The 22,678-nt window shown below is 49.1% G+C and overlaps 1 protein-coding gene and 1 non-coding gene across 4 annotated transcripts in view; both read left to right on the forward strand.

The window, feature by feature from the left end:
• The first annotated feature begins 748 nt into the window (after nt 1-748).
• Nucleotides 749-22,678, forward strand: part of LOC118084108 (integrator complex subunit 6-like) — a 34,642-nt gene continuing 12,712 nt past the window's right edge. For 2 of the 3 annotated variants that reach the window (XR_009557034.1, XM_060270549.1), the window contains exons 1-12: nt 749-989; nt 1,122-1,199; nt 2,197-2,346; nt 2,737-2,826; nt 3,080-3,263; nt 7,871-7,999; nt 10,076-10,239; nt 11,780-11,932; nt 13,475-13,607; nt 16,928-17,022; nt 17,742-17,852; nt 21,202-21,417. Coding sequence is in view for 2 of the 3 variants with exons in the window: in XM_060270549.1 (XP_060126532.1) it covers nt 879-989; nt 1,122-1,199; nt 2,197-2,346; nt 2,737-2,826; nt 3,080-3,263; nt 7,871-7,999; nt 10,076-10,239; nt 11,780-11,932; nt 13,475-13,607; nt 16,928-17,022; nt 17,742-17,852; nt 21,202-21,417 (1,614 nt within the window). In the remaining variant the exon portion in view is untranslated. Of the gene's footprint in view, nt 990-1,121; nt 1,200-2,196; nt 2,347-2,736; nt 2,827-3,079; nt 3,264-7,870; nt 8,000-10,075; nt 10,240-11,779; nt 11,933-13,474; nt 13,608-13,735; nt 13,816-16,927; nt 17,023-17,741; nt 17,853-21,201; nt 21,418-22,678 lie in introns of those variants that run through there. The other variant, XM_060270550.1, reaches the window with a different exon arrangement.
• On the forward strand, nt 8,736-8,870 carry LOC118084609 (small nucleolar RNA U109). The gene has a single exon (XR_004692531.1). It is a non-coding gene; the product is annotated as a small nucleolar RNA U109 (small nucleolar RNA).

Here is a 22,678-nt window from a genome sequence, read left to right on the forward strand (position 1 = left end):
GGACTACAATGTCCATCGTCCCTGACCACTCCTCCTGTGAGCTAGGGACGATGGGAGTTGTAGTCCCAAAACAGCTGGAGGGCCGAGTGTGGCCACGCCTGATCTAGAACAGTGGTGGCCAAACTCGAACCTCCAGCTGTTTTGGGACTACAGTGCCCATCGTCCCTGACCACTGGTCCTGTGAGCTAGGGGTGATGGGAGTTTTAATCCCAAAAGGGGTGGAGGGCCAAGTGTGGCCACGCCTGATCTAGAACAGTGGTGGCCAAACTCGAACCTCCAGCTGTTTTGGGACTACAATGCCCATCGTCCCCGACTGCTGGTCCTGTGAGCTAGGGACGATGGGAATTGTAGTCCCCAAACAGCTGGAGGGCCGAGTGTGCACTAATGCCTTCGCCCGCCAATCACCCCTCACAGCCCCGCTCCCTCCTGCCCGCCCGCGACGCAGATCTGCCAATCAGCAGCAGCCCCCGCCCCTCCTGCGTATGCAGATCGCGGCATCCTAGGCGGCCGAGGGCTCTCTTGCGCTTGCGCCCTCCCCTCCTGCATATGCAGACGGCGGCCAATAGCACGCCGGCGTTCTGGTCACGCGCCGCCCCCGAGCTCGAGCTCGGCAGCGCTAGCAGCAGCAGTCCCCGCCCTTCATGCATATGCATATCGCGGCACCCTAGGCGGCCGAGGGCTCTCTTGCGCTTGCGCCCTCCCCTCCTCGGCGGCGGCCAATAGCGCTCCGGAGTTCTGGTCACGCGCCGCCCCCGAGCGCCGGCTCGGCCGGGCGGAGGCGAGAGCCTCTCAGTTGCTCTGTGCGGCTCGAGCGAGGCAGTCGCACGCGCAACAGCCGCTCTTCGTCGCCGCCTTGCCCGGGCCTCCCTGGGAGGACCATGCCGATCCTGCTCTTCCTCATCGACACGTCCGCCTCCATGAACCAGCGGGCCTACCTGGGCACCAGCTACCTGGACGTGGCCAAGGGCGCCGTCGAGCTGTTCATGAAGGTGCGCATGCGCGCGCGCGTTCCCTCCCCCTCCCCCCCGCCGCTTGACGTGTTCTTCCGATTCCGCGCGCACGTGCGCGCGCCCGAGCCCCCCCCTCCGTTTTAACGCGCCTCCTTTTCTCCCCCCCCCCAGCTGCGCGCCCGCGACCCGGCCAGCCGCGGCGACAGGTACATGCTGGTCACTTTCGACGAGGCGCCCTATTGCATCAAGGTAAGCCGGGCGCGGGCGAACATGGCGGACATTTTGCTTTTGGAGGGAGGCGGAGGGCGCTGGGGAGATGGAGGAAGAGGGCAGGGCCATGTGGGGACTACAACTCCCAGCATCCCTCGCTCGGAGGGCTAGCGGTTCGGGCGGATGGGAGTTGTAGTCCCCAAACAGCTGGAGGCCCACTTGGCCTAGGCCTGGCCTCTCGGCCATGTGGGGACTACAACCCCCAGCATCCCTAGCTGGCAGGTCCAGCGGTCCGAGCTGCTGGGAGTTGTAGTCCCCAAACAGCTGGAGGGCCCAGTGGGCCTAGGCCTGCCTGAGAGGCCAAAAGGCAGGCTGGGCCATGTGGGGACTACAACTCCCAGCATCCCTTGCTCGCAGAGCCAGCGGGCCGGGGGGAGGGGAGTTGTAGTCCCCAAACAGCCGGAGCGCCCAGTTGGCCTATGTGGGGACTACAACTCAGCATCCCTTGCTCGCAGGGCCAGAGGTGGGAGTTCTAGTCCCCAAACGGCTGGAGGGCCCAGTTGGCCTATGTGGGGACTACAACTCCCAGCATCCCTAGCTCGCAGGGCCAGCGGTCCGGGGGGATGTGAGTTGTAGTCCCCAAATGGCTGGAGGGCCCAGTTGGCCTATGTGGGGACTACATAGGGATAACAGATATAGATATAGCCAAAGGAAACAAGAAAATCTTCCTTTATGCTGCAGGGACTGCGAGAACACTCATTGCCAAAAATTGGGAAAAAAAGAAATACCCCCCCCCCCAAATAAATAAATCATTTGATTATATTGAACTGGCCAGACTTAGCAGAGGCAATTGGGGGTCAATCCAAGCAAAAAATGTCAAAGAATGGGGAAAATGTGGAGTACTTATATATACATTGCAGACATTTGGCCGGGGGTTGGACTGGATGGCCCTTGGTGTCTCTTCCAATTCTACGATTCTGTTTTTTAAAAAAGTAGGGCTGTCACAAAGCAAGTGTGGAATAATGCTATTTTGCAGGCTGGCTGGAAGGAGAACCATGCCACTTTTATGAATGAACTGAAAAATCTGCAAGCGTCGGGACTGACCACGCTCGGGCAGGCCCTCCGATCTTCGTTTGATTTGCTCAACCTCAACCGATTGGTGTCTGGAATAGACAACTATGGACAGGTAATGGATTTAATTTGATTTAATTTCCTCCCTTCCTCGCCTGAAAAACCTCAGCATCTCTTTAGGATGTGAATCTTTGCTGGCACGCTTAAAATAAAGCAAACTTAAAATAAAGCTTGGGGAACTCACTGCTACTTAGAATCATAGAATCCTAGAGTTGGAAGAGACCACAAGGGCCTTCCAGTCCAACCCCCTGCCAAGCAGGAAACACCATCAAAGCATTCTTGACATATGCCTGTCAAGCCTCTGCTTAAAGACCTCCAAAGAAGGAGACTCCACCACACACCTCACAGGGATCTTCCAGTAGAACGCTGTCGGCATCCCTGTCTTTAAGGGATCCTTTTGTGTTTCAAACATTAACACGGATATATTTTCCCCTCCTCTCTGTAGGGAAGGAACCCGTTCTTTTTAGAGCCCTCGATTTTAATCACCATCACGGATGGAAACAAGTTGACAAATACGGCCGGCGTGCAGGAGGAGGTGAGCTTTTGGCTGGAATATGGCTGCCCTGAATGTGTTTTCTGCCCGGAGTTTAAAAAGCAAACCTGTCTGCTATTCCCTGCAGTTAGAGCCGCTTGATAACCTTTGCGTGTGGAATTATTAGTTACTGTATATTCCCTGGACTAGATGTACGTCGCAGTCCCTTCCAGCTCTCTTATTTGTGCGCCTGCGGTTCCTTTTCAGATGCTTACTGCTCTAGCGAAGTCTCTAGATGTCTTGCCTTCCTTTTCAGCTCCACCTTCCTCTGAATTCTCCCCTGCCTGGAAGTGAGTTAACCAAAGAGCCGTTTCGCTGGGACCAGAGGCTGTTTGCCCTCGTGCTGCGCTTACCCGGAGCCTCTTCGGTGGAGCCCGAACAGCTAGGAAGCGTCCCGACAGACGAGTCTGCCATTACACAGATGTGTGAAGTCACAGGAGGTAGGCCTTTTTTGCACCTTTTCCTTGGTTGCCAACCATTCAAAAGTAGCTTTTCAGTTCACCCAGGTCCAGTGTGTACAAAGTAGAAGTCCTATTTTGTCAGCGCTGTAGTATGTTATTTTCCAATTTCGCCATCTTCTCGTGTTTTTTTTGCCTGGTGTCTTCCTTAGACAAGTGACATGAAATGGAATTCCTGACAGTAAGAGCTGTTCGACAGTGGGATTTGCTGCCAAGGAGTGTGGTGGAGTCTCCTTCTTCTTTGGAGGTCTTTAAGCAGAGGCTTGAAAGCCATATGTCAAGAATGCTTGGATAGTGTTTCCTGCTTGGCAGGGGATTGGACTGGATGGCCCTTGGGGTCTCTTCCAACTCTAGGATTCTATTATTATAAACTGAAGCGAACTTTCCCATTGAAAGTAATGGAAAGTGGTTTAATCCGTTCCACCTCAACATTAGGGAGAACTTCTGACAGTAAGAGCTGTTCGACAGTGGGATTTGCTGCCAAGGAGCGTTGTGGAGTCTCCTCCTTTGGAGGTCTTCTCCTTTGGAGGTCTTTAAGCAGAGGCTTGACAGCTATCTGTCAAGAATGCTTTGATGGTGTTTCCTGCTCGGCAGGGGGTTGGACTGGATGGCCCTTGTGGTCTCTTCCAACTCTAGGATTCTATGATTCTACCTTTACCTTTTTTAAAATAAGGGAATCTTGAGAAGAATCAGTCCAAACGAAAATATGAGACTCAAGGTTTTTTTATGTACTGTCTTGTCTTGGATGTGAAGTCTTCTGTCAAGCTTGTACATAAAAGGAATAAATAGCTTCTCCAGAGAAGCGGAAACGGAGCAATGGATTCAAACTACAAGAAAGAAGATTCCACCTCAACATTAGAAAGAACTTCCAGACAGTAAGAGCTGTTCAACAGTAGGATTTGCTGCCAAAGAGTGTAGTGGAGTCTCCTTCTTTAGAGGTCTTTAAGCAGAGGCTTGACAGGCATATGTCAAGAATGCTTTGATGGTGTTTCCTGCTTGGCAGGGGGTTGGACTGGATGGCCCTTGGGGTCTCTTCCAACTCTAGGATTCTATGATTCTACCGCGCCCATCTGGCTGGGCCTCCCCAGCCACTCTGGGCGGCTTCCAACAAAACACCAAAATACTTATCTATATATATAAAAATGTAAAAATTGTGAAATTCCGTTCAACACTTTTCTCCGTAACTGCTTGACCTATCGTCCTGAAATTTTGAAACAACGATCCAGGCCACTCCTAGAGCGTTGTTGGGGGCAAAAATCCCTCAGATCTCACACCTGCCCAGGTGCAGACCTGCTTTACCACCAAGTCAAACAGCGCCCTCAAGTGGCGTAGTACCCTCCTCCACCCCCTCCCTTCCTGTGAAATCTAAGCCACACCCACAAACCAAATGACACTATCATCAACCAAGCAAATCAAACCTCCAAAGCGGCCATTATCACACCACTAGGCTTTTCTTTTATGTAGGCCCCTGACAGGCCGGGGGGGGGGACCCGCAGTAAACCAAGGCTTCCACTAGGGTTTTCTTTTATGTATGCCCCTGACAGGCCGGGGGGGGGGAACCCACAGCAAACCAAATTGGAAACGGTGACCTTCCCATTGATCCAAACTCAGGAAGAATTACATTCCAAACTAACTTCTGCCATTTAGTAACATCAAAAGAAGAAATGATTGAGAAAGTTTTCCCTAATCTTAAACACAATTATAAAAATCACGATTGGCTCAGTGAACGAGCTATTCTTCCACCCCAAAACAAAGACGTCTATGAACTAAACTATACCATACAATCTTACCTTGACAACGAAATAATTACATACAAATCAATCGACACTGTTGTCGAAATGGATGAAGCAGTTAACTATCCTACAGAATTCTTAAACTCCCTCGAACTACCAGGAATACCACCACACTTACTACATTTAAAAATTGGTGTACCAATCATCATGTTAAGAAATATAAACCAGCCTAAACTTTGCAATGACACATGACTATTAGTAAAAAACTTATTACCCAACGTAATAGCCACAATCTTAACAGGACCTAACAAAGGTGAAGATACCCTCATTCCTTGCATTCCGATCATTCCAATAGATGTTCCCTTTCAATTTAAAAGACTACAATTCCCTATTCGCTTAGCATTCGCTATCACCATCAACAAATCACAAGGCCAATCATTACAATTCTGTGGATTATACCTAGAATCAGATTGCTTCTCACATGGACAACTATATGTTGCATGCTCAAGAGTCGGCAAACCAGATAATCTCTACATCTTCACAACAAATGGAACAACTAAAAATGTTGTCTACCCACAAGTACTATCACATTAAAAAAATATTAAACAAACCCAACCCATAAACTAACAGTTCCTTCTCCAATGGTGGGGGCCAAGGTATGGAGATACATGGGGGAGGGGCCAACACTCCCCAGGGACAACAGAGGAAAGGCTATCCTACCAAAACACAGGAATGAGCCGGGGAGGAGGGGCAGGATACGTCATGGATCGGGACAGGATGGGGGGGGAGGATCACAGGAAAAAACCACAGCAACGCGTGGCTGGGTCAGCTAGTTATTATTATTATATGTACAACCGTCCTCTTTCAGTACTGACTTGCTTGAGAATTGGAAGTGGGGTGGTAGAGACTGCCAGATGGGAAAGTGGGCCCTCCAGATGTTTGGGACTACAATTCCCATCTTCCCCGACCACTGGTCCTGTTAGCTAGGGAACATAGAATCATAGAATCCTAGAGTTGGAAGAGACCCCATGGGGCCTTCCAGTCCAACCCCCTGCCAAGCAGGAAACGCCATCAAAGCATTCTTGACATCTGCCTGTCAAGCCTCTGCTTAAAAGACCTCCAAAGAAGTAGAACTCCACCACACTCCTTGGCAGCAAATCCCACTGCCGAACAGCTCTTATTGTCAGGAAGTTCTGAGAATTGTATTTCTGCAGTGCGCAACCTCGGCCTCTCCTCCCGAGTGTGGGAAATTCCAAGCTTCCCTCTTCTCCTGTTACCGAGGCGCTGAACGCTCCGCATGGTTTTTCTCAATTCAATTCAATCTTCCCAAGTTTGAGATCCGCGTGTCCGCGTTCCCATGGGCCATACCTGCCAAGTTGCTGTTGGAGAAATAAGGGACCGGGCCGGACATTGCAGACCGGAAGTAGCGCTGCCGCCATTTTGGAACTGGGCGGAGCATGCTCAGAAGCGACTTTGGATGCTGCTTTGCCCAGTTCAAAAATGGCCGCCGCGCCGCAGCCGTTTTGGAACTGGGCAGAGCAGCGCCAAACGTCGCTTCTGAGCATGCTCTGCCCACTTCCAAAATGGCCGCCGTGCCAGAACCGGGGGGAAACACCTGTTTTTTCAGCTAGGAACAGCTGGAAAAGCGGGGATTTCCCGGAGAATACGGGAGACTTGGCAGCTATGGTTATAAACAACAAAGGGGAAAGTGGGCACCCTTGCCTGGTTCCTTTTTCAATTCTTATTTCATCAGTCACCACATTATTAACTATAACTTTTGCTTTTCGCTCAAAATAAATTGCATTTCAGCTAGGAACAGCTGGAAAAACGGGGATTTCCCAGGGAATACGGGAGACTTGGCAGCTATGCCATGGGCCCCTGCCGCATGTGCCCTGTGCTAAACCTTGCCATAGTTTTGTTCTGGGACAGGCACCCCCGACCTGTGGCCCTCCAGATGTTTTGTCCTACAACTCCCATGATCCCTAGCTAACAGGACCAGTGGTCAGGGATGATGGGAATTGTAGTTCAAAACATCTGGAGGGCTACAGGTTGGGGATGCCTGTTCTGAGGCATGAGAAAACGGAAGCCCGTGTAGGATTGTATTCTGTTCAGTGGCACTTCTTTACCTCACAAAGGAGGTGAACAAGATTCATAAGCCTGTGTGCGAAGTTAAATATCCTCCGCTTTAATCCTAGAATCATAGAGTTGGAAGAGACCCCAAGGGCCATCCAGTCCAACCCCCTGCCGAGCAGGAAACGCCATCAAAGCATTCTTGACATATGGCTGTCAAGCCTCTGTTTAAAGACCTCCAAAGAAGGAGACTCCACCACACTCCTTGGCAGCAAATCCCACTGCCGAACAGCTCATACTGTCAGGAAGTTCTTCCTAATGTTGAGGTGGAATCTTATTTCTTGTAGCTTGAATCCATTGCTCCATTCATTCCTCAAGTGATAGATTTTTTGATGGTCATTCAGTGCCTCTTTCGATTGTTTCTCTCTGGGAAATGGGGAATTTCCTATGTCGGTCCCATAGTTGCAGCAGACTGCAAGAAACGGATTGGATGGGGCCAAGCGCCCCAGTTCTGGCCCGCGGGCCTTAGAATCATAGAGTTGGAAGAGACCACAAGGGCCATCCAGTCCAACCCCCTGCCAAGCAGGAAACACCATCAAAGCATTCTTGACATATGCCTGTCATAGAATCATAGAATCCAAGAGTTGGAAGAGACCCCAAGGGCCATCCAGTCCAACCCCCTGCCAAGCAGGAATCTTCTTTCTTGTAGTTTGAATCCATTGCTATTTGTCTATTCCGTTATAGGACGTTCCTATTGTCTCCTGATCTCTTCGCTTTCCATTACAGGACGTTCCTATTGCGTTCGGACGCAGCGGATGCTGAACCAGTGTTTAGAATCTCTCGCTCAGAAAGTCCAGAGCGGGGTCGTCATCAACTTTGAGAAATCGGGTCCCGATCCACCCTACATTGGGGAAGGTACGGCGAGCCCTTTATGACCGTTGTCAACCCTTAAGGTTCGCAAATGTGCAAACGTCTTCAGTTTTTTTTTTAAAAGGACGATGTTGCAAAACCAGAGTGCATTCTATGCACAATATTGTATTACAGCCGTAAGTCGAAAAAATGTGTAAGTCTAATCCCACAGGAATGCATTGGGAGAAAAAAAGCGTAAGTCGAAGCAACCCTATCTAAAAATTCGTTAGTAGAAAAAAATCCTATTTAAACGGCATCGAAGATGGCGGACGGAGCTCTGTTCGTAAGTAGAAACATTTGCAAGTAGAGTTATTCGTAAGTAGAGGGACCACTGTATTGGATTCCTGTTTAATTACACATGCTAAAGCTATTTTGGGTCATCTGCAGACCACCCTGTGTTTTTTCAGTCGTTCACAGTTGCCAGCAGGTTGACCATACCCATTGAGCCCTACTACCCTTCGGAGAAAAACCCCTCCCCACCCTCCCTCTATATATCAGGGCCTGGGGACTTCTCTTCCCTCTATATATCAGGGTCTGGGGACTTCCGCTTCAGTGTATCTGAAGAAGTCTGCCTGCGCACAACAGCCAAGTGTTGTTATTACTGAATACAATACTGTATAAATAGTGCTTTGACTCTTTTTAGCCGCCACCGAAGATGTTTTCAGGTTTTGTTGCCGTTAAAATATCCAGAGTAATATGACCTTCCTTTGCAACAGGTTTATACGACGGAGCTTGACTGCGTCTGCATGGGAGAAACCGTCATTCCTCTTTCCTTTTAATAAGAATGAATATTCTTTCCATGCTAGAAAAATAAGGAGTTTTCAGGGCCACCTGCCTTGGAGTAGAGGCTGAGTGGTAGTATATTTTTCCGACATTAATACGGGTAGAATGCATATCTATCACAATCCATAGTCCCGAGGAGGTTACAGCTGGGGAAATATTAGCGTTCTTGAGGGTGGATTTGATTGAAATCACAGTTTAAATCACGATTTAAACCACTAGTCGGTAAGAGCAGTACATGTGAAAAGGATCTTGGAGTCTCGGTAGACCACAAACTTGACATGAGTCAGCAGTGTGATGCAGCAGCTCAAAAAGCCAATGCAATTCTGGGCTGCATCAATAGGAGTATAGCGTCTAGATCAAGGGAAGTAATAGTACCACTGTATTCTGCTCTGGTCAGACCTCACCTGGAGTACTGTGTCCAGTTCTGAGCATGCTCCGCCCAGTTCCAAAATGTCAGCAGCGCTACTTCCGGTCTGCTACTTCCGGCCTGGTCCCTTATTTCTCTGACAGCAACTTGGCAGGTATGACCCCTGCCCCCGAATCATCATAGGTGCAAAACCGCCTAAGTTTATTGGAAAAAGAATATATATATATATATATATATATATATATATATATATATATATATATATATATTGGAGAAAACTGGGTATTGAAACTTGCTTAATCTCAATCATATATCCCAGTTTATAGCGGCCCTGTAAAGTACGCTTCACGCAGAGTATACGCCAGGCATCCCCAAACTTCGGCCCTCCAAATGTTTTGGACTACAATTCCCATCTTCCCTGACCACTGGTCCTGTTAGCCAGGGATCATGGGAGTTGTAGGCCAAAACATCTGGAGGGCCGCAGTTTGGAGGTGCCTGGTATATGCAGTCAGAAGTTGACCTGGCTAAGAAAACACCACCAAGAGCGTAGGGAATTGTCTCCCTTATATAGGGGTGATATGATAGCCACGTTCAAATATATCAAAGGATGCCATATAGAGGAGGGTGAAAGGTTGTTTTCTGCTGCTCCAGAGAAGCGGACACAGAGCAACAGATTCAAACTACAAGAAAGAAGATTCCACCTAAACATTGGGAAGAACTTCCTGACATTAAGAGCTGTTCGACAGTGGGATTTGCTGCCAAGAAGTGTGGTGGAGTCTCCTCCTTCTTTGGAGGTCTTTAAGCAGAATGTCAAGAATGCTTTGATGGTGTTTCCTGCTTGGCAGGGGGTTGGACTGGATGGCCCTTGGGGTCTCTTCCAACTCTAGGATTCTACGATTCTAACTTCTTGTTGTTCTCCTTTTGGATTTCAGATGGACTTGTCGATGTCACCAGGCCTATCAATTCTTTTGGTTCTCAGCCATGGCACAGCTGCCACAAGCTCATCTACGTGAGGCCTAATCCGAAAACGGGTGTTCCTGTCGGGCACTGGCCAATTCCAGAATCCTTTTGGCCCGATCAGAATTCGCCAACATTGGTATGTCACATATTGCAGATACGATCAATGCAAATGTCTCTTGGTGAGCGTTGGTGGAAGGTAGCTGGACAGTTTAGCCGATGCATCCCCAAACTTCGGCCCTCCAGATGTTTCGGACTACAATTCCCATCGTCCCCGACCACTAGTCCTGTTAGCTAGGGATCATGGGAGTTGTAGGCCAAAAATCTGGAGGGCCGCAGTTTGGGGGTGCCTGGTTTAATCGGTAGAGCATGAGACTCTTAATCTCAGGGTCGCTGGATTTGAGCCCCACCTTGGGCAAAAAAGGTTGGACCAAATGACCCTTGCGTTCCCTTGCAGCTCTGATTCTCTGTTTTCAAATCCCATACAATCTCAAGGTTCACTGGGTAGACCTGATACACGGGTTGACCTGATACACGGGTCGGATCAAGCCCAATTGCCCGCGGATAGTCCTGGAATCGCCGCTTGGCGTGATTTTTGGGGCTGCACCATATTTTTGGATTTTTTTCAGGCGCCTTCCCCCCCCATAGCTGCCAAGTACCCCGTTTCCCCCGGGAAACCCCCATTGTTACTTTTGTTAGTTTTGTAAGGTGGACTTTATCAACTACAGTGGTACCTTGGTTTACAACCATAATCCGTTATGGAGGTCCATTTGTAAATCAAAACAGGTGGTTTGCTTTCGCCAATGGGGGCTCCCCAAAAAAATTGTTCATAATCCATAGCTGCCAAGTACCCCGTTTTCCCCGGGAAACCCCCGTTTTTACTTACCTTTTCTGGTGGTCCCCCGTATCACTTCACCTCCCGTTTTTCTCTGTTACTTTCTCCTGCCGGCGGCCGTTTTTTCCCCTTTCCGATTTGCCCTTCTATGGGAGCCAAAAATGGCTGCCGGCGGCTTCGAAAGTCGCACCTACGCATGTCCGGAAGTGCATAGACGCAACTTCCGGTGTTGGCGGCGAGGGCCTTCTGGTGGTTCCCTTCCTGCGAGAAGCGAAGGAGGGAACCAGGCCAAAGAGGGCCTTCTCGGTGATGGCACCCACCCTGTGGAACGGCCTCTCACCAGATGTCAAAATAGAAAAACAACTACAAGACTTTTAGAAGACACCTGAAGACAACCCTGTTTAGGGGAGCTTTGAATGTTTGACGGACTTGTGTTTTAGTGTTCTGTTGGAAGCCGCCCAGAGTGGCCAAATGGGCGGGGTATAAACAGTGGTGCCTCGCTTAACAAAATTTCCGCTTAAGGAAACTTCCGCTTAACGAAAGGACTTTTCGAGCGGAGGTTGCCTCGCTAGACGAATTCGTTTTACGGAAAATTCGTCTAGCGAATCGCGGTTTCCCATGGGAATGCATTGAAATTCAATTAATGCGTTCCTGTGGGTAAAAAAAAAATTCAATGCATTCCTATGGGATTCGCCAGACGAATTTTTCGTTGTAATAAAAGACCCATGGAACGAATTAAATTCGTCTAGCGAGGCACCACTGTAATTTATTCTTCTTCTTATCAATTTCCCTTTTCCTCCAAACGGTTCTTAATTCCCTTTCTTCCTCCCCCCCCCCCTCCTAGCCTCCCCGGACTGCCCACCCTGTTGTGAGGTTCTCCTGCATGGATTGCGAGCCCATGGTGATCGACAAGCTCCCCTTTGACAAGTACGAGCTCGAACCGTCGCCTCTCACGCAGTACATCTTGGAGCGGAAGTCGCCCGGGGTGTGCTGGCAGGTATTTGTGATATACCCATTGCAGGGTTCCCGAGCCAGTCCAGGACAGTAGAGAGAATGCCTTGTATTAGTCTGCACCCCCCCCCCCCCCGGCATGCTGAAGACCCCAGGCTGGGACCTCAGCACTTGCTGTCCAGCTTAGTAGAGCTGGAGAAGAACTTTCTCTCCCTGAGGACTGTTGAAACGTAGGTTTTCGTGGCTGATTAGACATCTACCCACGTGCCATCACGAAATTTGCAGAGTTGCTAATCCCTTACAGCCCTTTATGGGACGCAGGTGGCGCTGTGGGTTAAACTACAGAGTCTAGGGCAGGCACCCCCAAACTGCGGCCCTCCAGATGTTTTTCCTACAACTCCCATTGTAGGGATGGTCAGGGATGATGGGAATTGTAGTCCAAAACATCTGGAGGGCCGAAGTTTGGGGATGCCTGGTCTAGGGCTTGCTGATCAGAAGGTCGGCGGTTCGAATCCCTGCCACGGGGTGAGGTCCCATTGCTTGGTCCCAGCTCCTGCCAACCTAGCAGTTCGAAAACACGTCAAAAGTGCAAGTAGATAAATAGGGATGGTAAAGGGCTTACCTTCTGGCGGAAAGGTAAACGGCGTTTCCGTGCGCTGCTTTGGTTCGCCAGAAGCAGCTTTGTCATGCTGGCCACATGACCTGGAAGCTGTACGCCGGCTCCCTTGGCCTATAGAGTAAGATGACTGCCGCAAAACCAGAGCAGCGCACGGAAACGCTGTTTACCTTCCCACCGGAGCGGTGCCTATTTAATTACTTGCACTTTGACGTGCAAAAATGCCAATTCAATTCTGGGCTGCATCAATAGGAGCATAGCATCTAGATCAAGGGAAGTAATTGTTGTTGTTGTTTAGTCGTTTAGTCGTGTCCGACTCTTCGTGACCCCATGGAGCATAGCTCCCTCCCTAAGCCGTTCCTCATAAGGCATCATTTCCAGGCCTTTGACCATTTTGGTTGCCCTCCTCTGGACACGTTCCAGCTTGTCAGTATCCTTCTTGAACTGTGGTGCCCAGAACTGGACACAGTACTCCAGGTGAGGTCTGACCAGAGCAGAATACAGTGGTACTATTACTTCCCTTGATCTAGACGCTATACTCCTATTGATGCAGCCCAGAATTGCATTGGCTTTTTTAGCTGCTGCATCACACTGCTGACTCATGTCAAGTTTGTGGTCTACCAGGACTCCTAGATCCTTTTCACATGTACTGCTCTCAAGCCAGGTGTCTCCCATCCTGTATTTGTGCCTTTCATTTTTTTTGCCCAAGTGTAGTATTTTACATTTCTCCTTGTTAAAATTCATCTTCTTTGCTTTGGCCCAGTTGTCTAATCTGTTAAGGTCATTTTGAAGTGGGATCCTGTCCTCTGGGGTATTAGCCACCCCTCCCAATTTGGTGGCATCTGCAAACTTGATCAGGATGCCCTCAAGCCCATCATCCAAGTCGTTGATAAAGATGTTGAATCAGACTGGTGCCTCCGAAGGCCAGCAGCGTGTGCTAAACCTTTGCCTCTTCCCTTTGTCGTCCTCCAGGTGTTTGTGAGCACCAGCGGCAAGTACAGCGAGCTGGGCCACCCCTTCGGATACCTGAAAGCCAGCACCACCCTGACGTGCGTCAATCTCTTTGTCATGCCCTACAACTACCCCGTCCTCCTCCCCCTGCTAGGTGAGTGTGGCGAAGAGCGAGCAGGGAAAGGGAGCCTGTTCGCCCGCGGCGTCGACTTGCCAGCCGTTTTCGTAGGCGGGAAGGAGAGGGATTTTTACACCCACCCTCTCCCCTTTTTCTCTCTGCAGCAGAGCAGGAGAGCCGCCTGCCGCCTGGGCGTGTCTGACGCTGCTCACCTCCTCGAGTCGTAGCTCCTTCCTTATTCGGAGTAAGCTTCAACCTCCGTTCTTTCCCCCCTCTTTCAGGACGTCGGTGCCTGCGTAGTCTTAGAATCATAGAATCCTAGAGTTGGAAGAGACCCCAAGGGCCATCCAGTCCAACCCCCTGCCAAGCAGGAAACACCATCAAAGCATTCCTGACAGATGGTTGTCAAGCCTCTGCTTCAAGACCTCCAAAGAAGGAGACTCCACCACACTCCTTGGCAGCAAATCCCACTGGCGAACAGCTCTTACTGCCAGGAAGTTCTTCCTAATATTTAGGTGGAATCTTCTTTCTTGTAGTTTGATTCCATTGCTCCATGTCCACTTCTCTGGAGCAGCAGAAAACAATCTTTCTCCCTCCTCTATATGACATCCTTTTATATACTTGAACATGGCTATCATATCATAGAATCATAGAATCCTAGAATTGGAAGAGACCACAAGGGCCACCCAGTCCAACCCCCTGCCAAGCAAGAAACGCCATCAAAGCATTCTTGACATATGCCTGTCTAGCCTCTGCTTAAAGACCCCCAAAGAAGGAGACTCCACCACGCTCCTTGGCAGCAAATTCCACTGTCAAACAGCTCTTATTGTCAGGAAGTTCTTCCTAATGTTGAGGTGGAAGCTTCTTTCTTGTAGTTGGAATCCATTGCTCCATGTCCACTTCTCTGGAGCAGCAGAAAACAACCTTTCTCCCTCTATATGACATCCTTTTATATACTTGAACATGGCTATCATATCATAGAATCATAGAATCCTAGAGTTGGAAGAGACCACGAGGGCCATCCAGTCCAACCCCCTGCCAAGCAGGAAACATCATCAAAGCATTCTTGACATATGCCTGTCCAGCCTCTGCTTAAAGACCTCCAAAGAAGGAGACTCCACCATGCTCCTTGGCAGCAAATTCCACTTTCGAACAGCTCTTACTGTCAGGAAGTTCTTCCTAATGTTTAGGTGGAATCTTCTTTCTTGTGGTTTGAATCCATTGCTCTGTGTCCGCTTCTCTGGAGCAGCGGTCTTTTGCAGCAGCGTTGCATCGCCCGTTTGTTTTTTTGTTGGGCTTTGGGAACTGGGGTGCACATTTCCAAAGGGGGCACATGGGGAAGAGAGAAACTTTAAAAAAAGTTTGGGCACCCCAATATGGCCTTTCATTTGTGAGTGTGGGGAGGGGGGGTTATTGATTTTGGGGTAAAATCATCAAGAAAGCCGAACAACTTCAAAAGGTCAACAAGTTTGGATGGCCCTTTGGTCACCCCCAACGGCCCTTCGCTTCATCAAATCCGGCCCTCCTTGAAAAACGTTTGCACACCACTGCCTAAAATAATGTTAAAAAACGATGGTTGTCTTAAACATGGCGGTCATCTCCCCCCCCTTTTCATAAATGTGTGCCCCCCCAAAATAGGGGTCGTGTGTACATGGAAAAATATGGTAAACACTTAAAACCATTTCATTTTCAACAGTTCCACAACAATAGTTCAAAGTGTGCGCTTCCCCTTTGTAAGGGGAATATAGGGAATGTGTTGGCATCTAAAAGGAGGGGAGAATCTTAAGTTGTTTATGACTTAAGAGGTCTTCCGACTGAGCCCTTCTGGGTCCCTTCATTCAAAGCTGCGATTGTTACTCGGCTAAGATCCAGCTTCACTTTTGGCTCTGTGGATTCTTTCCGCTGCCTGTGTCACAACTGGATATATAAGGAGGAGAGAGGCTAAAGAATCATAGTATCCTAGAGTTGGAAGAGACCACAAGGGCCATCCAGTCCCACCCCCTGCCAAGCAGGAAACACCATCAAAGCATTCTTGACATATGCCTGTCAAGCCTCTGCTTAAAGACCTCCAAAGAAGGAGACTCCACCACACTCCTTGGCAGCAAATTCCACTGCCGAACAGCTCTTACTGTCAGGAAGTTCTTCCTAATGTTGAGGTGGAAGCTTATTTCTTGTAGTTTGAATCCATTGCTCCGTGTCCGCTTCTCCGGAGCAGCAGAAAACAACCTTTCTCCCTCCTCCATATGACATCCTTTGATATATTTGAACATGGCTATCATATCACCCCTTAACCGTCTCTTCTCCAGGCTAAACATACCCAGCTCCCTAAGCCGTTCCTCATAAGGCATCGTTTCCAGGCCTTTGACCATTTTGGTTGCCCTCCTCTGGACACGTTCCAGCTTGTCAGTATCCTTCTTGAACTATGGTGCCCAGAACTGGACACAGTACTCCAGGTGAGGTCTGACCAGAGCAGAATACAGTGGTACTATTACTTCCCTTGATCTAGATGCTATTCTCCTATTGATGCAGCCCAGAATTACATTTGCTTTTTGAGCTGCTGCATCACACTGTTGACTCATGTCAAGTTTGTGGTCTACCAGGACTCCTAGATCCTTTTCACATGTACTGCTCTCAAGCCAGGTGTCTCCCATCCTGTATTTGTGCCTTTCGTTGTTGTTTTTTGCCCAAGTGTAGTACTTTACATTTTTCCTTATTCAAATTCATCTGGTTTGCTTTGGCCCAGTTGTCTAATTCAGGGGTCCCCAGACTACAGCCCGGGGGCCAGATGCGGCCCAATTAGCCTGCCAATCCTGCCCGCGACGACCCCCGCCGCCCGCCGCGCCGAAAATCCTTTGTGCGCATGCGTATGGGCTTCTCCCGACCCGGAAGAAGTCATTTCTGGTGCACTTCCGGGTCGGGGGAGGCCCACGCGCATGCACACAACCGATTTTCGGCGCTTTTCCCACCCTGGAAGCGCGCTGCCGCGCCAGTAAGCGCCCATGACAGGGTGTGCTCCCGTTCTTCGGTCCCAGCTCCTGCCAACCTAGCAGTTCGAAAGCACGTCAAAGTGCAAGTAATTAAATAGGCACCACTCAGGATGCCCTCAAGCCCATCATCCAAGTCATTGATCAAGATGTGGAATAAGACTGGGCCCAACCTTTGGCTCTGTGGATTATTTCTGCTGCCTGTGGCACAACCGGATACATAAGGAGGAGAGAGGCGTAAAGAGAGTGAGAGAAGTTATTGGAAGCATCAAAACTCTCCAGCTCGCCGTTCTCAAGGGTCGTTCCCGCGGAGCAGGATACTGGGACTGGAACGTGGGGCGCATGGTTGACTGGTCTTGTTTCTCCTTGCAGACGACTTTTTCAAGGTTCACAAGCTGAAACCCAATCCGAAGTGGCGGCAATCTTTGGACAACTACTTGAAAACTATGCCTCCGTACTACTTGCTGGTACGTACCTCTTGCAAACTCGATGGGTGGCTGGCGGTCCTTTGCAGAACGGTTCTCGCGTGTCTTCGGCTGGGAACCAAATGGGGTTCAAAAGCCATCAATGCTTTGCAGCTTGGCGTGACTTACTGGCCCCCCCCCCTCCTCGTTGCGATTGCCGTCCGGTGCAAGCCTAGCGTTTATTTTTTCCAGTCCTCCCCCCTTGGGAATATTTCTTTGCCAAGACTGGCAATGTGGGAAAGCTGGTAGCGAAGCCCCCCTCTGCCCCCAGATAAATCTCATTTAAGAATGGGCTGGGCTAGGGAAGCTGGGAAGGGGGGGGGCGGTGGGAGCGGCAGAATCCTCCCGCATTGCTTGGGCAAGATGTGTGCGCGGACTCTGGCCCTGGGTGGAATCAGCTGGTGGAATCAGCTGCAAAGTAGCCCGTTACCTGCCACATTCCAGCCGAAACCCACCGTGCTTCCACGCCAGGCGTCCTCGGACCTCCCGACGTTTTTTGGTCCCTACAACTCCTGTGACCCCTAGCTAGCAGGACCAGCGGTCAGGGGCGATGGGAATTGTAGTCCCAAAACGTCTGGGGAGCCGAGCTACGCTCGGTGTCACACTGATCCCCGTGAGGAACTTTGGGAAAAAGAAAAAAAAAAGGAAAAACTTTTTTTAAAAAAAGAAACGATTTGACCCTCTTCTTCTTCTTCCTCTTTTGTCTTTTGTTTCCCTCCTAGCCGTTAAAGAAAGCCCTAAGGATGATGGGAGTTCCGAATCTGATCTCGGATAATTTAGATTACGGACTTAGCTACAGTGTGATCTCGTACCTGAAGAAACTCAGCCAGCAGGTAGTATTGACCAAACCTTTGCAATGAGAAGCACAGTGGTACCTCTACTTACGAATAACTCGACTTACGAATGTTTCTACTTACGAACGGAGCTCCGTCCACCGTCTTGGATGCAGTTTAGATAAGATTTTTTCTGCTTACGAATTTTTTCTCCCAATGCATTCCTATGGGATTCGACTTACAATTTATTTCGACTTACGGATGTGCGTTCGGAACGCATTAAATTCGTAAGTAGAGGTACCACTGTACATAGATGATGATGATTTGTTTTTTATTTTTAGCGTGTGTTGCTCTGGTTGGATAAATGCCTTGCTTAATGGATTCCTCCCCCCCCCCTGTTTTTTGAGATGGATAAAGACTGGCCTGTGTTTCCATTTTCATGCAAGACAGGCCCTCCAGATTTTTTTTGGCCTCCGACTCCCATGATCCCGAGCGAGCAGGACCAGTGGTCAGGGGTGATGGGAATTGTCGTCTCAAAACATAGTCCTAGAGTTGGAAGAGACCCCAAGGGCCATCTAGTCCAACCCCCTGCCAAGCAGGAAACACCACCCAAGCATTCTTGACATATGGCTGACAGCAACGCGTGGCCGGGTCATCTAGTAGAATAATAGAATCATAGTTGGAAGAGACCCCTAGGGCCATCCAGTCCAACCCCCTGCCAAGCAGGAAACACCATCAAAGCATTCTTGACATGTGCCTGTCAAGCCTCTGCTTAAAGACCTCCAAAGAAGGAGACTCCACCACACTCCTTGGCAGCAAATTCCACTGTCGAACAGCTCTTACTGTCAGGAAGATTAGGTGGAATCTTCTTTCTTGTAGTTTGAATCCATTGCTCCGTGTCCGCTTCTCTGGAGCAGCAGAAAACAACCTTTCACCCTCCTCTATATGTCCGCAAGGTATATATAATTACTCCACATTTTCCCCATTCTTTGCTCGGGTTGACCCCCAATTGCCTCTGTTAAGTCTGGCCAGTTCAATATAATCAAATGATTGATTAATTTATTTTTTTGGGGCGGTGTTATATCTTTTTCCCCAATTTTTCTTTTTTTCCAATTTTTGGCAATGAGTGTTCTCGCAGTCCCTGCAGCATAAAGGATGCTTTTGTTTCATTTTGTTTAAACATTTTCTTTAGTTCTTCATACACCATGTCCCGGAATTTTTTGATTTTTTGGCAAGACCATCACATATGTATGTCCCCTCCCACTTTGTTACACCTCCAGATCTGATTTAACATATGTCAAAAAGCAGTGTCCAGGGAAGAGTAGGGAATTAAAGAAATTGAGATAAGAAAATAGAAATAGGAATAAGAATTAATATAAATAGGAAAATAGTATTAGAGAAAGAATTTTTTAATTTGGTAATTAATGTAAAGCAAGATTAGAAGAAAGTAAGAAAAGGGAAGTGATTTAGGAGTGGTAGGAAGTTAATTTTTTTAAGTTATATGTTTATAAGCCAACCAGTCCAACCCCCTGCCAAGCAGGAAACACCATCAAAGCATTCTTGACATATGGCTGTCAAGCCTCTGCTTAAAGACCTCCAAAGAAGGAGACTCCACCACAAGCCTCTGCTTAAAGACCTCCAAAGAAGAGACCCCAAGGGCCATCCAGTCCAACCCCCGGCCAAGCAGGAAACACCATCCAAGCATTCTTGACATATGGCTGTCAAGCCTCTGCTTATCATTCTTTAAAACACTTTAAATTGTCAATTATTGGTAAGACCTAGAATAAAAATAACATTCTCGGCAATACGTTCATCTTGATAACTGATAATTCTACCCATCAAGGACAATTTAAAATTAGACCATATATCCAAATCTCTCTTGATCTCATAGAAACATAGAGTTGGAAGAGACCCCAAGGGCCATCCAGTCCAACCTCCTGCCAAGCAGGAAACACCATCAAAGCATTCTTGACATATGGTTGTCAAGCCTCTGCTTAAAGACCTCCAAAGAAGGAGACTCCACCACACTCCTTGGCAGCAAATCCCACTGCCGAACAGCTCTTACTGTCAGGAAGTTCTTCCTCATGTTGAGGTCGAATCTTCTTTCTTGTAGTTTGAATCCATTACTCCGTGTCCCCTTCTCTGGAGCAGCAGAAAACAACCTTTCTCCCTCCTCTATATGACATCCTTTGATATATATTTGAACATGGCTATCATATCACCCCTTAACCTTCTCTTCTCCAGGCTAAGCATACCCAGCTCCCTCCCTAAGCCATTCATCATAAGGCATCGTTTCCAGGCCTTTGACCATTTTGGTTGCCCTCCTCTGGACACGTTCCAGCTTGTCAGTATCCTACGCGTGTTCTGTTTATGCAGGCACATCCATGCGAGTCCTGTGCTGTGCTGATCCATGATGTATCCCGCCCCCTCCCCCCCCTCCCCCAGCTTATCCCTGTGATTCCACCCACCCTGTCCCATCCCATGATGTATCACGCCCCCACTTCCCCCTACCCCTGGTTCATCCCTGTGACTGATTTCACTGTGTCCTGACCTATCCCGTCCCCTCCTCCCCCAAACCCCCACCCAGGCGAGTTAGTACCTCCATTCGGCCTAGTCTGTAAAGGCTTCAGCCTAGTATGTAAACGGGAGCAGAGGTGCTGTTGAGAGGGAAGGTTTTATAGGGGCAGTACCAGTGTAGCCGCTGCTAGAGGGCGCTGGTTTGCAACCTGGTTCTTTTCCCAGAATGCATTTTTGTCTGAGCGCTTTGCGCAGCTCTGGGGCTTTCCCTCCACCCACCCCACAGCCAGCCGGCTAGAAGGGACGTCTCCCTTCTCCCTGGCCTGGCTGTGGGGCGGGTGGACGGGGAGGAGGGGATCGGAACAGCCCGATTTCGGGCTGATTCCGGCGCCCCCTCGCCCCTGCCGATCGTGGAGGAGGGGGGGTCAGATTTCGGGCTGATCCTGGCGCCCCCTCGCCCCTGAACGACCATGGCTTTCCTTGCCCCACTGTGGCCCCTCTCCTCCCGTGCCTTGGCCCCGCCCCTTGCCCCCCTAATTTTGATCTTGGCTACGCCCCTGAGAATGCGCCCTATTATTTAAAATGTATGTCTGGGTTATTTGTGGGGCCTGCCTGATGTTTTTACATGAGTAGAATGTGTGCTTTAATTTAAAATGCATCTCTGGGTTATTTGTGGGGCATAGGAATGCGTTCATATTTTTCCCCAAAAAATATAGTCCGGCCCCCCGCAAGGTCCGAGGGACAGGGGACCGGCCCCCTGCCGAAAAAGCTTGCGACTCTTTCAGCACGTAGACAGGAGGCTCGGCTTGCCTACTGACGCGGCCAGAATTTGCTTTGCGCCAGAGTTGTCTCCCCTGCCATTCGCTTAACGCGCTGCATGCTTTTGTCGCAGACGAAAATTGAGTCGGAGAGGATCATTGGGTCCGTGGGCAAGAAAGCGCCCCAGGAGACGGGCATTAAAGTCAAGAACCACGCCAGCGGCCTCTCGCCAATCCAGAACCGGGATTTCAAACAGCTGCTGCGAGGGATCTCGGGGGAATCGCCGCTCAGGCTGTCAGAAACGAGCGCCAAGGAATTTGCCGGCTTCCACATAGGGCTCTTCAACAAGGTGGGTGTACGGCGACGTCCACCGAAACGGGGAGTCATTGGGAATGGAAAGAAAAGAAAAAAGGGGGGGAAACGGGAAAGGGAGGGGATTTTTAAGTACCGGTGTCCAAGCTTTTTCCAAAGAGGGCCAGATTGGATGGAGTGAAGGGCCGTGGGGGCCGACCAAAGTTGTTGAGCTTTATTCAGGATTGAAGTTGTTGAGACCTTTTTTGGGGATTTCCCCTGAAAATTCCTGTGCTTTATTTAGGATTGAAGCAGTTAAGGTTTTTTTAGAATCATAGAGTTGGAAGAGACCCCAAGGGCCATCCAGTCCAACCCCCTGCCAAGCAGGAAACACCATCAAAGCATTCTTGACATATGGCTTTCAAGCCTCTGCTTAAAGACCTCCAAAGAAGGAGACTCCACCACAGTCCTTGGCAGCAAATTCCACTGCCGAACAGCTCTTACTGTCAGGAAGTTCTTCCTAATGTTTAGATGGAAGCTGCAAAGCAAGCAGTTTGTTCCCCTTGTTTATTTTTTCATATTTTTAATCATTTTTATTAGTTTTTTTGCAAATATTTTAAACTAACATTCAACAGCTATATAATACAGACTCCAACTCTAGGATTCTATGATCTTCACAAATGACCTTAATAGATTAGACAACTGGGTCAAAGCAAACAAGATGAATTTTAACAAGGAGAAATGTAAAGTACTACACTTGGGCAAAAAACAACAACGAAAGGCACAAATACAGGATGGGAGACACCTGGCTTGAGAGCAGTACATGTGAAAAGGATCTAGGAGTCTTGGTAGACCACAAACTTGACATGAGTCAACAGTGTGATGCAGCAGCTCAAAAAGCAAATGTAATTCTGGGCTGCATCAATAGGAGAATAGCATCTAGATCAAGGGAAGTAATAGTACCACTGTATTCTGCTCTGGTCAGACCTCACCTGGAGTACTGTGTCCAGTTCTGGGCAGCATAGTTCAAGAAGGATACTGACAAGCTGGAACGTGTCCAGAGGAGGGCAACCAAAATGGTCAAAGGCCTGGAAACGATGCCTTATGAGGAACGGCTTAGGGAGCTGGGTATGTTTAGCCTGGAGAAGAGAAGGTTAAGGGGTGATATGATAGCCATGTTCAAATATATCAAAGGATGTCATATGGAGGAGGGAGAAAGGTTGTTTTCTGCTGCTCCGGAGAAGCGGACACGGAGCAATGGATTCAAACTACAAGAAAGAAGCTTCCACCTCAACATTAGGAAGAACTTCCTGACAGTA

Source organism: Zootoca vivipara, chromosome Z (genome assembly GCF_963506605.1).
Source record: "Zootoca vivipara chromosome Z, rZooViv1.1, whole genome shotgun sequence".
Taxonomy (NCBI): Eukaryota; Metazoa; Chordata; class Lepidosauria; order Squamata; family Lacertidae; genus Zootoca; species Zootoca vivipara.